The sequence below is a fragment of the Myiozetetes cayanensis genome, unplaced genomic scaffold (genome assembly GCF_022539395.1).
Source record: "Myiozetetes cayanensis isolate MyiCay16 unplaced genomic scaffold, myiCay2020 scf1, whole genome shotgun sequence".
In the NCBI taxonomy this organism is placed as follows: Eukaryota; Metazoa; Chordata; class Aves; order Passeriformes; family Tyrannidae; genus Myiozetetes; species Myiozetetes cayanensis.
Window position 1 is genome coordinate 85249298 of NW_026086604.1, and position 15445 is coordinate 85264742.

A 15445-nucleotide genomic window follows, 5' to 3' on the forward strand; every position below is an offset into this window, starting at 1 on the left:
ACTCAACCATGAATTATACTGGTAAAACTTGTCTCCCTTACGACCACTGGGCTTGGAAGGAGACACCGTCCTTTTAGAAGGCCTGTGCTGCAATCCCCACAAGGAAGGCAGGCAACTGCAGCAGTAGCAGGGCTGGATCCTCACCACAGATACAGGTTTTTGTTGATGCTATGGCCATGGCAATAGTCAGAATCTGGTTGGTGTGCTCTGGCAACGATAATACTGAGCTCTTTCCTAATCTCAGAGCAGTGCCGAGAGAGACTTGTTGCTGGAGGACCACCCCACAGCAAACTTTGACTGGCCTTGGGGCATCTGCTTTCAGGTGACATTAGCATTCTGTTTCTAAACTGGGAGTTGACAGCAGTGTTGATGAGGCTTTACTGGAGGGGGAGAGGGAAAGGTAAGCTAGGAAGGTGGAGGAAATTTAGGCCACAGTAATGGTGCCAAGGCAAGCACTAGAATGCACTTAGGTGGAGTGAGCCCTGTGTTTTTGTGGTGAGTGTCAGCTGCTAATGACATGCAAGGAGTTTGGCAGCTCTATGGTAGATACAGCAGTTTGCTGGGTCTATAATCTGGGTGGGCAAGTTGGTTTTCTCGTGAAGATATCTACAGTGTTGTAGTGCAACTCAGCGTTCCTGTCCCCACCTATTGCACAGGCAGTGACTTGTTAGATAGCTCTGTTTTTTAAAAGGAGTTCAGAAAAAAATGTATTTGCTAATCTTATTGTAAAGAGAAAAGGGGAACTTTATTGTCTGGACTTGATGGCTGCTCCCTAGCCTGTGTAGAGAGAGGGCTTGACAGGTGATGTGAATGGGATAGATGAGAGTCCTGGTGATCTGCTTCCAAGCTGCATGTATTGGCAATCACAGCCGGCAAACTGGTCCATATAACACTGCTATCAAAAAAAACCAACAAGGCAGTTGTTTGAGCTAAAAAGCAACAACTAGCTCTTCTTTCTTGCACTTTTTTTGTGTCCATTTTTAGGGAAGTTGCTATTGAAGTAATTTGTGCAAGTGGTCTAAGTTCGGTTGAGGAAAATGTATATAATTTGGGACATTTAAGTGTTACCTCTATGTTACCAGTTTTAAACTGCTGTATTTGTACAGACATGAAAAGAGTCTTGCCAGTGTATCTTTCATGTTCAATAAAATTTCAGTGTGGAGGGCTCCTTCCATGTGGTGTCAAGATCATATTTCCCTTTTGTGAAAGTGCAAAAATGCATATACTGACAGTAACCCACATCCCTCACACAACCAGAAGTCTCATGAAAGCTTTTGCTCTTTCGTGCCTCAACACCACTGTACTTTTTTTTTTTTTAATTCAGAAGCATTTCCCTGAAGAAGCATACACCTTCCTCACTGTTTTTTTTTATTTTAGTGCTGAGCTCACAAGTGGGGCACTGGGAATTTGCCATAGCTTGGTTTTGTACAGTGTCTAACACAGTACCAGTGTTTTGTTCGAACATGCTTGAACACTTGCTTTTAATGCTTTCTTTATCTTGATGTCATTACTGTGTAATTTACTTTTCTGTGTTCAGCTTGGTTAGCCTTTCTTTTTTACTCTTCCCTCCTGCTCTGGACTTTTTTAATTTTCAGAGCAGCAAGTGTCCCGCAGGTGATGCAATTAATTTTGCTCCTTTTATAGCATGTGTATCAGACTAGGTTCAATATAAAATTACAGTAATGGTCTTTTTTGACCACTAGTTTGTTATAGATAACCTAATCTGTTTGCAGAGAGTCACTTGAGCATATTTTCAGAGGGATACCGAAGGATCTTAATCGGCCCAAGATTACTTTTTGTAGCAAGTGAGATTTATTGGGAGAGGAGGTTTTTAGTTTTGTTTTGTTTTGTTTTGTTTTGCTGCTACAACAGGAACAAACTGTACAAGAAAAGATCCATAAACAAAATAAAGGAATAAATAAATAAATAGAATGTAGTTACACCTAGCCCGTGAACCTGAATGTTTCCTGTCGATTGGAGATCACAAGACATAAAAAAAAAAGGACTGGAGGAACTTTTATTCTTTGCTTTTATGATTTACGTCAAAGTGAAAATGTAAACATCTTTACTTTGCATTTATACATACTATGGTGATAATGTGTTTCCATAGGACAATGATGGCAAGAGGTATCTGAATTAAGAACTGATCTTCTTATATGCTGTGGTTACTCAGATGACCCTTTATACTGGAACAGACTCGCTTCAAATGACTAGCTTCCACAAAGTGTCCTGACTAGACTAGTCCTGCTGTGCTGCTGACCAAAGTTTACAGTCAGTTCAGGGTCAACATTTAGGCACAGATGTATTTTAATATAGGCTATGACTATTCTTAAAGAAAAATTAATAAAAGATAAAATCACATAGACTGTTTAGGTTATCTTCCAGTGAGTAAGTATATTTTATCAGAAGAGCAGTTACCTTTAAGAGACAATGCAGGAAGCAGAGAAAATGGCTTTTTTGAGTTACCATTTTTGTGCCTTTAAAGGTGACATTTTTGGAAAACAGTGTGGTTTCCACTTGGGAATAGCATTGCAACTTGGGGTAGGAGGATTGGAATTTGCACAGTAAGCTGAATTTATGTTTGAGTTTTGAGACCTCCAGTTAGTACGTCTGTGTGGAAAGAATATTTTTTTTGTTGCAAATATTGATCTGTATAACAAACATTTGGTTGATACAAAAGTTTTAAGACTGAAAATATGAGAAAGTTGTGACCTGGGATACAGGTTGAGTTTCAAATAATTAGTCTTCAGCAGGTCCTGTGATTGCACTCTTGAAAAGAAATGTGAAAAGGAGTTGGGCTATCATGAAGCAAAAGGGTTTCTGCTCAACTTTGAAGTTTTGTATTTGCATTGTGAATGAAGCCAGATAAAAGTGCAAAAAGTGATGTTATTTGTAACCATAAATTTATGATTGACTTAGCAGACATCTAAAAAGTAAGAGTGACTTGAAAGACTACAAAAGGCAGTACCCTGATGCATCTAAAATGTTATGTTGACACTGGAAGAAAATGAAGAGAAAGAAACAGTTCCCAAGGTGTCTGCAAGATACGGGAAATCCCTGCTATGGGTTGAGATTTTAACTAGAACAGAACCAGCTCTCAGAAGATTAAAGTGAGAGAGATACCCACAATGTCATATCAAAGAGGCTGCTGGCTGTGGCAGGGGGTGGGTGGTGTGTGTGTTTTTCAGAGGTTTTGGGTGTGAGGTGGGAGGTGTGACAAGCTGATCTCATTTTACAAGTAACTATCCCCTCAATCTCTTTCTTCATCACAAAGTTGTCTTACAGAATTGCTTTCCTCATTTCATTTCATGATCCTGGTTTTTCTTTCAGCTTCTCCTATGCTCAGTCCCTTCCCGTATTCTAATCATTTAAATGAATTACAGACATGAAAAGCTTTCTCCTATGGGGAGGTAATTGATATGGGGCTTGATTCCACTGAAGTCAGTGGAAGGATGCCGTGTGGCTCTGATGGAAGTCTATCTGTCTATCACACAGATGATAGACATTTATGGAGAGGCTGTTGAGGTGCTTACAGTCAGGATATTGTGCTTGGTCACGAAGCACTAGTGGGGGAAAAGGAAGGAAAAACAGGGAAGTTTCGTATTACACACTGGGAGGGACAGATAGACATGCATTTTATCTTGTGTCAGGCTAGAAGCCCTTCCCCTGTCAAAAATGTGGTGGTGTCTTTCCTACCAAATATAACAGAATTTGCACAAACCTGGAGTTGCCAGGTGCTGTCTGAGGAGAAATGTGCTTTTTCCCCAGCCTAAGGAAGAGGATACTGGATCTCACAGTGGCACATGCAGTTTTTCCCGGCTGTTCAGAAGAGCAAGGCCAAGTTGTATTTAGTCGGACTGAAGGCTGCAGACAGGCAGAGCATAAGGATTGGGGTAGGGCCCTGCCACTGAGGGCAGCGGTACTCGTGTCTCCAGCTGTAGCAGTAGGATGTGCTATTTAGTGTGCACATGTGGACCCAAGCCACTTCTTCCAGTCTGCTCCTCTTAACTCTATCAGCATCCACAACTGGTTTATTAGGGTTGCGTGTTCGAGGGCACATCCCTGCCTGCTCCCTTTATTACCTATTTATGGAGCTGCTGTCTGCAAGTCCCTCTGATTGCTTTCTGAACCTGTTGATGCAGTCTGGCTTTAATTCAGCTGCTGCAGCAGGCCACGCCAGTGATCCTGGAGAGATATCAGCAATGGCTTCGAGTCCTCCTGCCTGAATGTACCTGCCAGTACCGTATTCAGCATCACATAGGCATGTTTTAGATTGTTTTACTTTTTATTAATCTACATGGAAGCTTGCCTGCCATCAAACTGCCCCCTCTGTCTTGACAATTAGTAGAAAAAGAAATTGACTGATCATACAAGGCTTTGTTGTTGGCAGGTGAGTTGCATTTAGCCAGAAAGGAGAAGCTGACACAAATCCAAGGGTGAGTGCAGTCACTCAGGCTTTTAGTGTGCTGACCAAATGGGATGAGTGCAAGAAGGAAACTCAGCAGATGGTAGTACATGTCTCTTGCCTGAGAAGTGTTTGCACAAGGGAGCTGTTGCTGTAAGGTGTTCACACCTCCAGTAAAGAGAGGGTCACTTAGTGTTGCTCAGAATTGGTTTCACGGGATAATTATTGAAGTAACAAACCTAAAAGCAGCAAGAAGTTGGCTCTGTGCATCAGGGTAGTTAAAATTACAAATGAGTTATTACTCTCAACCTCAGGGTAGCTGCTGATCAGATTGTACAGAAATGAGCTCAGGATTTTCTTCTTACATCTCCATGCGCCAGTTTGTTTGGGAAAGCCTGCTGTCTTTCCACTCTCTCTGATCCTCTCTTCTTCTTTTAATAGGGCAGGTTGCCTTACAGTAATTCAAATGTGGTAATACAGGTCTCAGTACTAGTCTGGCATTAGAATCTGCCATGCTGGGGACCTGTTATGACATGATTTGATCTTGCCTATCATGAAGAGACTAAGTTGCCTTGTTACCATGTTAACAGCCTGTAACTTCACAGGGCTGTAGGTCGGTATCTGGGGTGTCACGTGGGCTCATCCTGCCTATGCAGACAACAGATGGCTACGGCATGAGAGGGGAAGACTCGTGTTATGACATGATCCCCTCACAGAACAAAAGTCTGCCGAAAGGGCTCTGAAAGTGCTCACCTCTGACAGTTCTCACGGCAGAACGAAACTGAAATGTGCTACTTGAGTCAACTGAAGGCTTACTTTATAGTCAGCGAGATCCTAATGCAGCTCAGCTGGTCGAAGCATTTCTAAAGCCTCTCACACAAGCACTGGTGCAGCACGTAGGATGGGTAGGACCTTGGTGGAACATCGATGTTGTTCTTAGCAGCTGGCACTGGGCTGGTCAGAGTGGTTCGACCTGCCCCAGCAGACAGAGCCTTGGGCCATGGCTGGATAACACAAAGCACTTCTTGGCCACACTGGCTCGACCTGTTCCCAACTGTTCATCCCTGCAGCTGTAGCTGACCCAGCTGCCCAAAAAAATTAAAAGGGCAAGGACTGCACTGGCAGTCATGAGATCAGTTCCCGGATCTGGCTGGCGGTACGACCCTAAAAGAGCACATTGATGCAGCTGGGCTGTGGAGCTGGCAGCATCCCCTGGGAGGCACAGGGGATAGATGCTGTTGAAGTTGGCTTTGCTGTCAGATGCTTTGTGTCTTCAAATTGCAGCTTTGGACTGCAATGAGGGAGCCCATATCCTATAGTGTACACTGTTACAAGTTATCACATGCACTTCATAGCACAGCTTAGCGTTTATAACTGGCTTGACCAAGTGGTGTTTAATCATGGTCCAAAATCATTCAACAGCTTTGCACTTGTGGTCTCCCTCCATTGTCCAAGAAAAACGGATTTCCAAGTCTGTGGAAGTAAATTAACTATTTGAAACTGTGGCTTAGTTTAAAATGTGGTCATTTCTCTTTTTGTGCTGGCTTTAAAAAGTGGGTAAGTAGCGTGCTTGGGGCTCACATGCAGAGTCCTTGTGAGGACCGTTCTTGGATGTGAATAATCATGTGGATTTCACTGTACAGCAGAAGGAACGGGAATGAATGGTGTTTGGTCAGCCATTAATGAAGCAAAGCTTTAAGATGAGGTGTAAGACAGGAAGTGCAGTTCAATAGAGTGTCACTGGGAACAAGTTTATAGAGGGTTTCTTTTGGTCTTGTTTTAAACCAAAACAATAACAGGATGGTGATTTTGAATAGGATTCAGAGATGAGGAGGCTGTGTAAGTGATGGGGCTTGCACAGATCCTTGCTGCATGGAGAGGAAAGGAATGGTCTAAAGCACCTGAAGCAAACTCAGGACATCTTGCCTGTCTCACAGTGGTCAGACCAGGGGAGAACTGTACTGGCAGAGAGGCTTACAAGGAAACTGTGGAGTGACTTAATGAATTGCCCACTTTCATCGTATTAAAGCAACCCTGCCTTTGTCTCCTTAGGGCTTTCTGAATGCTGCCTTCTTGCAACAAAATACAGCTAACAGAGAAGAGATGTGGGATGGGAATGGGGTAAGGGATTATCTCTTACGTAATAGAGAAAGAGATCTAAGGAAAGATCCCTTTCGTAAAGAGGCTTGCCTCTAGTGTGAGAGGATCGAACACAACTGCTCTGTGCTAAATAGGCAAATATTTACAAAGCAAGTATACTCGACAGTGAGTTTTCCAATTGGCATTTAGCAGAATTCATCTTTGCTCTAGATATCTGCCACTCTGATCCCTCCAGAAATCATGTGAGCCCTGGGTATAGTGGGGGACTTTTTCCAAACTGTTTGTACCTCTGAACTACATTTGTGGGTATTTCCTAGAGGACAAAGGGCTTAAAACTGATTTTTTCAGTGTCAGGCAAAGTTTAACAGCTGCTTCAGAGCAGCAGCTCAGGGTAAAGCAAGAGTTGCTTGTCGCTGGGTCTTGGCCCAAGTGCTGGAGCTGTTGTATGGAGGATACTGAGGAGATGGTATATAGCTTCCTGATTGTATTGTCAGCTCTACATCAGACTGCTTTTTCTGTTGGACTCTGTTGGAAATCACCATATTAATAATAAAGTAATAAATTCATATTTCACCATAAGCTGAAAGTGTGTGGTTCCCCTCCCCCAACTCCCTTCAATGCAGATTTCTCCTTGGTAGGTGCAGTCAGAGCTAGTCCTGAAAACTTTTCCTTGTGACTTCAGCTGCTCTCTTGAAGGTACTGGGGAATCATACGTTGTATCAAAGGCAAAAAGTGTTTTTTCCCAGAATTGGGTTTTCTCCTTTTACCCTAGATATATTCAATTCCATTCACTGTAAATAGTCTTTTTCTATCTTGAATGTTTTCGTGTCAAAAGGCATGCAGGTACGACCGAAGCTCTCTCAACTGTGGGCTGATTAAATATTTAACTTGTGTGTGCATGTGATGTAATGAAGGTCGCTAAATTGTAGTGTTTAGAGTGTTTACAATAAAAATGGACTAGGATAACGCCCAAAAATTTGCAAGTTGGCTCTGCAGGTCAAAAAGATGTTTTCCAGTTCGTGGGTGGAAGTAGAAGCAGCATTATGTGAGTGGGTCCAGAAAATCTGAAATTTGCTAGAACTGCTACCACCTAGTGGTAGCTGCCTCCATTGTAAGACATAAGACTAGCTGGGGTTATTTCAGTTAATGTAGGGAAAATATTAAATCATCAGCTCATCTGACTGGTAATGCCACCTGCTTGTACTATATCCATTTCCAGTGCTCTGTGTCCTCCAGTTTTGAGGATTATTTATGTGATGAGTTTTCTAACACTTCTCTTGGGATGTCAGGAATGTTTGTCAATAAACACTTGCTTTAGCCACAAATTAGTTTTCATTTTGCCCTATTTAATAACTGCTTAGTGTCTCAGGCTTACTGTTTATTCCACTGTATTACCAGGAAAACAGAAAACCAAGGGAAAAAAAGAGTCAAACCAGCAATCTCCCCACCTTGATCTGTATCTGCTCTTTAGCTGAAATTTTCCACATTTGGCATCTCTCTTCGTAATTTGGTTTGTGTATGCAGGAAAGCAGTTTCCTCCTCTTTCTTTTTCTTGCCACCTATAAAAGATTAAGCGGATTCTTCTGACTGGGCTGACCAAAGACTGCAACTTGAATTGTAAATGCACTTTAGCAAAACAGTCTTTTCTTTCCACAGTTCGAAGGAAAAATGATTTTGGCTACAACTATATAGTGGTTTCTTTCATGCAAGCGGAAAAGTTTTTGGATTCTCAGATTGAGTCCTTGAGGTTTTGTTTATGAATACATCTCATGAGAAGTTCTTTTTTTCCCCAGGAGCTGATGAGGCAGCAGCTGAGTTACCAGTGGTTGTTTTGTGTTGCCTTCTTCCATACATCCTTACCTCCTAGCTCTTCTCCTCTCTCTCCCTTGCCTTGTGTATCTTTTTTGACTCTGCTGTCAGAATTGACATCATCAAATAATGTCCCCTTATTTTCATTTTGAAGGAGTGACACAAACTCTGGTTGTCCATGACAAGGTAACGTATTCTGCTCCCGCAGTTGCTGAAGCAGTGCTGGTGGGTGGGAGCCTTGGCAAGTGGACTTCTCCACTCTTGTCCTCTTGATTCACCAAGTGTAAATATCTGTGTGTAACAAATGGACCAGAAAGCATTTTACAGCCTTAGTAAGTGAAAGATGTGAAAGGGACAAAAGAAACGGCAGGCCTTTCGCGTGCATCCTGTTTCCTTCACTTGCTGGAATCAAGTGACTGCTCTGCAACATAAATCAGCAAAATTCTAGATAAAGGAATTACCCATCTGAGAGGAGCTCGGCCTCGTTGGGGGATGTTTACCCACATCTGAAGGCTCAGTCAAAATCCTCCTCCTTGTGTAAGATACAAGCCTGCTGGAGTTCTGTGGCCAGTAGGGTTTCTGTCACTGCAGATGGGCATGTAAGTACAAAAAAAACCCATAGTGTAGGCCAGACCTAACCTCTCCTGGAGTGGGTGAAGCAGCTGCCAGTACAGGACTACCCTTGCAGCTGTCCCTTGCACTCCAGGAGAAATCTCACACCAGACCTGCCACAATTGTCTTCACGACTGTTTACCACACACCTTCGCAGCAAACCTGCTGCTATTCCAGTTCATCAGAAGCAGAGCTGGGCTGATTCTCACCCATCCCCAGACAACCAAGATTTGTGCAGAGCAGCTCACTTTTTCACCAGCTGCAAAACTAACTGCGCAGGCTGGGGATAACCACGGAGCAGCTCAGCTAGTCAGGAACTGCCACTTTACATGAAGCACGTGCATGAAGTTTCATAAGGGGCCTGTGACACTCCTTCTTGACAAAGCAGACAGCACGTCTGGTTTGTGCAGGTGAAAAGGAAGAGTGCTTCCCTAAGCACGTACGCGTGTCAACACGTTCCTGGCTATGTCGCTACCTGAGTCTTGAATGTGTTCCTTCAGGGGCGCCGGGCCAGCTTCAGAAGGGAAAACCTGTGTATGTCCCTGTTCCCAGGATCTGGAGTGGTCTGTGCCCTTTGTGAAGGCACACTGTTTAAACTTAAGAGTTTGTTTCTCTTGATGTCAGCCTCATCTGTTTGCCCGTGCCAACCTCATCTGTTTGCCTGTACTAGTAAGGCAGCATCACTTACCTGTGGCCCACCTGTCCCTTGAAGCGTTATCTCCTGTGCAGGAAAATGCGGTGGCAGGCCAGCCATGGGAAGGGGCCCAGGGCATAGAGGAGAGGAAAGGAGGAGACAGAGTTCGAGTACAGTTCACTGAAGAATGAGTATACTATAAGAAAAGTGATACATTTTTGTAAATACTGGAAGCAGGAGAAGAAAAAGGGAAAAATTGGAAAATCATGCGTAATATATGACACGTTGAATCTAGAAGTTGGTACTTTTATATTGAGAGTTTTAAGACATACTGGTTTTGGCTTGCTCTTGAGTGATTCTGGCAAATATCCTCCTCACTCACTTTGTTCATATTTCCTGTTGAAAAACCAGGAAAAACCTTACTCTTCATCCCCTGGCTTCTGTTTGGTCAATAAAGAGTTACAGAATATCTCTCTGGGTACAATAAAAGAGGAGCTTTCTCTCATCTCAGTTTCCTTGTGCTCTTCACTCCTCTCCATCCTAACAGAGCTCACATGGTTTCCTGCTCCACTCCCTGATGAACCCCCTCTGTGCTGTGCTTGCAGCCTTTCTTTGGCCTAACACACATCCCGTCAGGGGAGTGTTTCCTGACCTTGCAGAGGATGAGACAGGGCAGCCCACATCTGCCAGGAGGTGTTCCTCGCTTTGCTGAGGGGGAGCAGTGGTGGCAAGGGTTATAGCACCTGGTTTAGGTGCTTTCTCTTGGTGTCACTTCAGTGTCTTCATGTCTCAGATCCACTTTGCTGCCCCGTTTTTGTCTCTATCCATCTTCCACAGGCAACCAAAGGCAGCTGTGGAGAAAACTCCTCTTCCCTGCTGTTTCCCTTCCCTCCTGCCCCTAGCCTGAAGGGAGCATCATTATAGGATCACTTTAGTGCAACATAAACCTGTGCTCTGGTGGAAAAGACCCTGTATGAACATTAGGGCCGTGCATGGGCTGGGGTGGGAGTGGATAGCCAGGGAAAGACAAAGACCCTTCCCACAGCAGCAGGGAGTCCCATCTTTTGCCTTCAATCCTTCCTTTCATCCCTGCTCATGGACCAAAGTGAGACACTGCTGGTGAGAGCCAGATGTGCTTGTGGAAGAAGACAACAGGCAGGAACCCATGGACATGCTTCCTTTTTAAACATCTTCCCTTTGCTGATAATGGCCTGAATTTGGCTTCTGGGCTTACTCCCTTGCTTTTGCTGGCAGCTGTGAGATTGGGCTACCTTGATTTAACCAGGAGCTCCACACGTGGGCCTGGCTTCTCATTCATGCCTAGCTCCCATTTCTCTGGGTCATGGAGCAGTGCTTCCCCTTAATTATTATGCATTGGCATTTCAGCTTGGTTTTTAGAAGTGACCTCTTTTTTTTTTTTTTTTTAATAATAGCTATTTTTTTTTTTTGCCTTAATATAACCAAGAGATAATCAGCAAGTCAAAACACAGAATTCAAATGGGAGATTCATAGGGCACTTGTAGGTGACCTCTGTTTTCAGATGCCCCCATCCTCAAATTCTCTAGCATTATACACAGATTCTGGCTTGCTTGCGTGTTTTAATGGGCAGATAATTAGATGAGCAATGAACTTTGTGGAAGGCTTTTGTGTAATCCACTGTCTGTGTAAACGGATCTGTTTTGATTAAAAGGTGAGATTATTTTTTTTGACACATCACTTCTCCCCCTTCCACCTCCCCAAGAAAAAGCATATCGATGATTATGCACCATTAAGGGATTGTTCACTATCACCAGCAATGCTGCTGTGCTTTGACATTTGTTTAATGGCCTTTTACTGTCACCAGTGCAAGGAGATGGGGTCAGTGCAAGTCATGTTGCAAGATTACAGTCAAGCTAATAAGTGCCTGAGAACTATCTTCTTATCTTCTGTGATTACTCTTTGCTTATGAAAAAAACCCTGTGATAGGAAATCTAGGCAATTTGGAGACAAGCACATGCTGTACTTCGTCGAACAGCAAACTTAAACTGCTCTTCTAGAGTTTCTAAATCCCTGTAGTTACTCAGCAGCTCTCGGGCTTGCAGACGAACGTTGAAATGCCTGTTAGGTTGTGGGCTTCCTTGGCTGTGTGCTGTCAACAAGAAGGAGGTGGGGTGGAGGAGTTAAAGCAAAGGGAAGTTTCAGCTTTCAGAAAGCACAAATTGCAAAGTTCGTGTCCTGGAACAGTTGTTGAAAAGTGGCACTGGGAATGCAGTTACTTGCCATGCATCATCATCAGCTTTGGCCTCCAGAGCCAGTCAGTTTATTTCCTATTTACAAGTATACTATTTGTGTAGAGCTTGGAGGGGGTACAGCTCCAGCCCTCTGTCCTCCTTAAGCACCTTATCTGTTTTAATTTTTTGGACATTTGTTATGTCTTCAGCAACATTAATGCTACAGACTAGTAAGGGAGTAGAGGACATCATTAAGGATCACATCTTAAGTGATTTTTTCCTTCTTGTTGGGGCAATTGTGAAACAGTTGCCTGTTACTGCCCCTTGGCTTTGTGTTTTGGTTCCAAGTGGCGTATCAGAGACCCAGGTGTGGATGAACTTCTGCATCTTTTGCTTTTACGGTGTATACCCAAATTTTTTAACCAACTTCTGTGTTACTGCCTGCACTAACCTCTAGCATTTAATTGTACCAGTTGGTTGTATGAGGCCTTTGCATTCCCTGTGAAAAGCATTTCCTGCTACACATAAATTAGTTTGATTAATATGTGGGTGTATATTATTTTGATCCGTGTCCATATTTTTCATACACAAGTTTATTAATAATATATCCATGTGTCTCGGGAGCAGTATTTGTGATAGTAGTGACCTCGACTCTTCTTTAGTGTCTCAGTATTTTGTGTTCTCTGATTAAACGATTATATTTTAAAATTATTTTGAGAAACTGCCAAGATTGTGAGTGTATTTTGGAAAAGAAAGCATTTTGTTACAGATTTTGTGTCATCTTGTTAATTGGGTTCTGTGGTGTTTTGATCTCTTTTCAGCTGTAAATTAACTGGCCTGGGTCACAGATACGAGAAACATATGTTGGCACGCTTGATCGGAAGCAATGCTTGTGGGTCTGTGTGAGGCCTTTCCACTGGTAGTTGGGAATTATCAGAGACCATCCCGCTGAAAGTTTCTCTGTGTTTCCTTGCAGACAGCCAGGCTGATGCAGAGGCACTAGCTGCAGGAAACAAAGTCTTGAACCTGACCTGCTGTGAGAAGGAGCAGTCAGAGGAAATGGCAGAGCTACCAGAGAGTGAGTGCGGCCCCAAGGAGGAGCAAAAGGCTGACTCCCTTCTGGCAGAAGAGGATGCTGAAGAAAAAGTGGATGGATATGAAGAGGGCCCTGAGGAAGATTCTGTAAGTAACAAAAGTCTTGACCTCAATTTTGCCAGCAAATTAATGGACTTCAAGCTGGCAGAGAGTGACCAGAGCGCAGGCAGCAGTTCTCAGACTGAAAGGAAACATGCCTGTGACATTTGTGGCAAAACCTTCAAGTTTGCTGGCACTCTTAGCCGTCACAAAAAGGCCCACATTCGTGAGGACAGAAAGGATGAAAGGAGCAGTGAGGATGAAAGCAAAAGCATTCAGGATGATGCAGGAGCTCCCTCGATGCAGGACTCTGGTCTTGAGCAGGAAGAGTCTCCGTTGGACTTGAAGGTAGTGGAGTCTCCTGTGGACTATGAGGCAACAGGAAAGGAGAATGAAGAGAGCGAAAGCATCTCTGAGGGGGAAGGCACAGAGAGAAAGTCCACTGAGAAGAGCAGTGATGACAAAAAACCAAAGACTGATGGGGCTAAGAGTACTGCAAAAGCAGACAAAAGAAAGAAAGTCTGTACTGTGTGCAACAAGCGTTTCTGGTCTCTGCAAGATCTGACGCGACATATGCGGTCTCATACAGGTAAGAGGAGGCTTGAGAGCAGAACAGAACCTGAGCAGGTCTGCCACCAGACTGAGGCATCTGCTCACAGTGGCTGCTAGCACTTCAGGTTGGAGACACTGCTTTTAGTCCTATCTGCAAGGTGTCTTCTGTGCCCCAATCCCTCATGCTGCATACAAAGGCTATGGAGAGAGCAGGAATTACCACCACTGTCTTGTTTTCAATTCCCAAACTTTTTCCCCATGCTTGCTTGCAGAGTTTAGAGGTGAGGGCAAGTGTGGAGATCCCTGGGAAGTTGTTCTGTCCAGCTTCTGAACTCCCTTCTTACCATGCCATGTGTGTGTGGCTTTACCTCTTCCCAGTATTTTGACAAGCAATGGAGAAACCTGTCCGTATGTGATAAGACTTGATCTCAGAGAGGAAGTTTAGAGAGAGAGAGGTAGCCTGGCTTTGTCTGATTATCTGAGCCTAATATGGGTAATGTGCTGGTGATCTCTGTGACCTGCTGCTTGGGTGAAAGGCAAAGCTGCAGTGGGCACTTGGGCAGGGAAGGTGGAACACAGGTAGTCAAACTTCTGTCTGATGACTTGACGGGGCAGTGGGATTGCTTTATGTGATATGCAGATTGCAGCAGTGCCTTGCAAATGAGGTGAAGCCACAAGCCAGCTCAAAGGTGAATTAATTATTTATCCTTATTAATGCATCCTTATTAGTTATGTATTTTACCTGCTGGGGAGCTGCTCTGACATGGGAAAACTAATGTAGTTTGACATTTTGTATCTTTTGAAGGTGCTTTCTGCTGAAGATGAGACCTTTGAGATTAACAAAATAGTAGTAAACTGCACCAAAGAGTAGAGCCTGAACTAGACTGCAACCCTTCTAAATCATAAATATTGACTTACTGAGGGCAAAATTGATCTGTTTTCTTTTGGCATTGAACCACAAGTGAAACAGGGGATAGGTTCTATTCTTATGCCTATTTTCATACTAGTGCAGAAGGTTTGGGAAATGTTAATATCTACAGTACTGAGCTTTACCCCCAGAGGATGTGTGCCCATGGAGATTCCCATACTCTCTGTTTTAATTGTTTTTATTGCAGGTTGAATTATGTGGGCCTTGTCAGGATGTTTCTTTCCTATTTGTTTCTCTTTCTTATTTGACATTGAAGGATGTTTTAGCATAGAATAGATGTGGAATAGGAACCTGGGACAGTGATTTCTTCAAATTTAATAAATGTAAATGCCACCAACCTCCACTGTCAGATCAACATATTTTCAGCTAAGGATTTTGACTCTCCTCCTTCTCTCCTTCCTTCAGGTTGCCCATTGCTTATACTTCAGTTAAAATGCCTGTTTTTTTTAAAGATAACTGTAAAGTTTTGGAGTTTGTTTACTCAGAAGAGGAACTTTTGGGACACACTGAATTGTGCGAGAAACCTCTGCCTTCCTACTGCATGGCAGTTGGACTGCAAATTTTTTTCCATCCTCTCAGTGCAGGCTGCTTCCCAGCAAGTAGCTGTGAGATGCTCTGGTGCTGCCCAAGTGCAGGGTGATCCACAGTGGTGCATCAACCACACTCTTAAGTGCCAGATGGGCAAAGGCTTTTGGCTGAAAATGCTCCTGGAGAGCTCTACCCTCCCTTGATAGCAAGTGCCTGAGCAGAGCACTGGAGAGAAGCATTTCTAAGGAGCATCAGGCTTACCAGGGACAACACAACGTACTTGCACATTTCAGCCAGTCCCCTCAAGTTTGTACTGGGTTTTCTTTTAGTGATTCCAAGCATTATTAGAAGTGAGTAATGAGCCATAGGTGCCTCCTTCTAATCCTCATTTGCCTAAGATGGTGTCTTGAGGGAATTGCAGCACTGAAAACTCTTTAAGAGGTGCAGTTGTAAAGAGGATGGTTTGGGGAGGTGGAGTTAGAAAGGGAAAGATGAGTTGGGATGGGACCTTCAGTCGGGACAGGAAGCAGCCT

The 15445-nt window shown here is 43.6% G+C and overlaps 1 protein-coding gene across 5 annotated transcripts in view; it reads left to right on the plus strand.

Moving 5' to 3' along the window:
- The window catches only part of RREB1 (ras responsive element binding protein 1), a 125018-nt gene that overhangs the window by 104234 nt on the left and 5339 nt on the right, over positions 1-15445 (plus strand). For 3 of the 5 annotated variants that reach the window (XM_050306462.1, XM_050306470.1, XM_050306480.1), the window contains one exon: positions 12747-13493. In XM_050306462.1, the coding sequence (XP_050162419.1) occupies positions 12747-13493 (747 nt within the window). The remainder of the gene's footprint in view (positions 1-12746; positions 13494-15445) is intronic. The other 2 variants (XM_050306488.1, XM_050306497.1) reach the window with 2 other exon arrangements.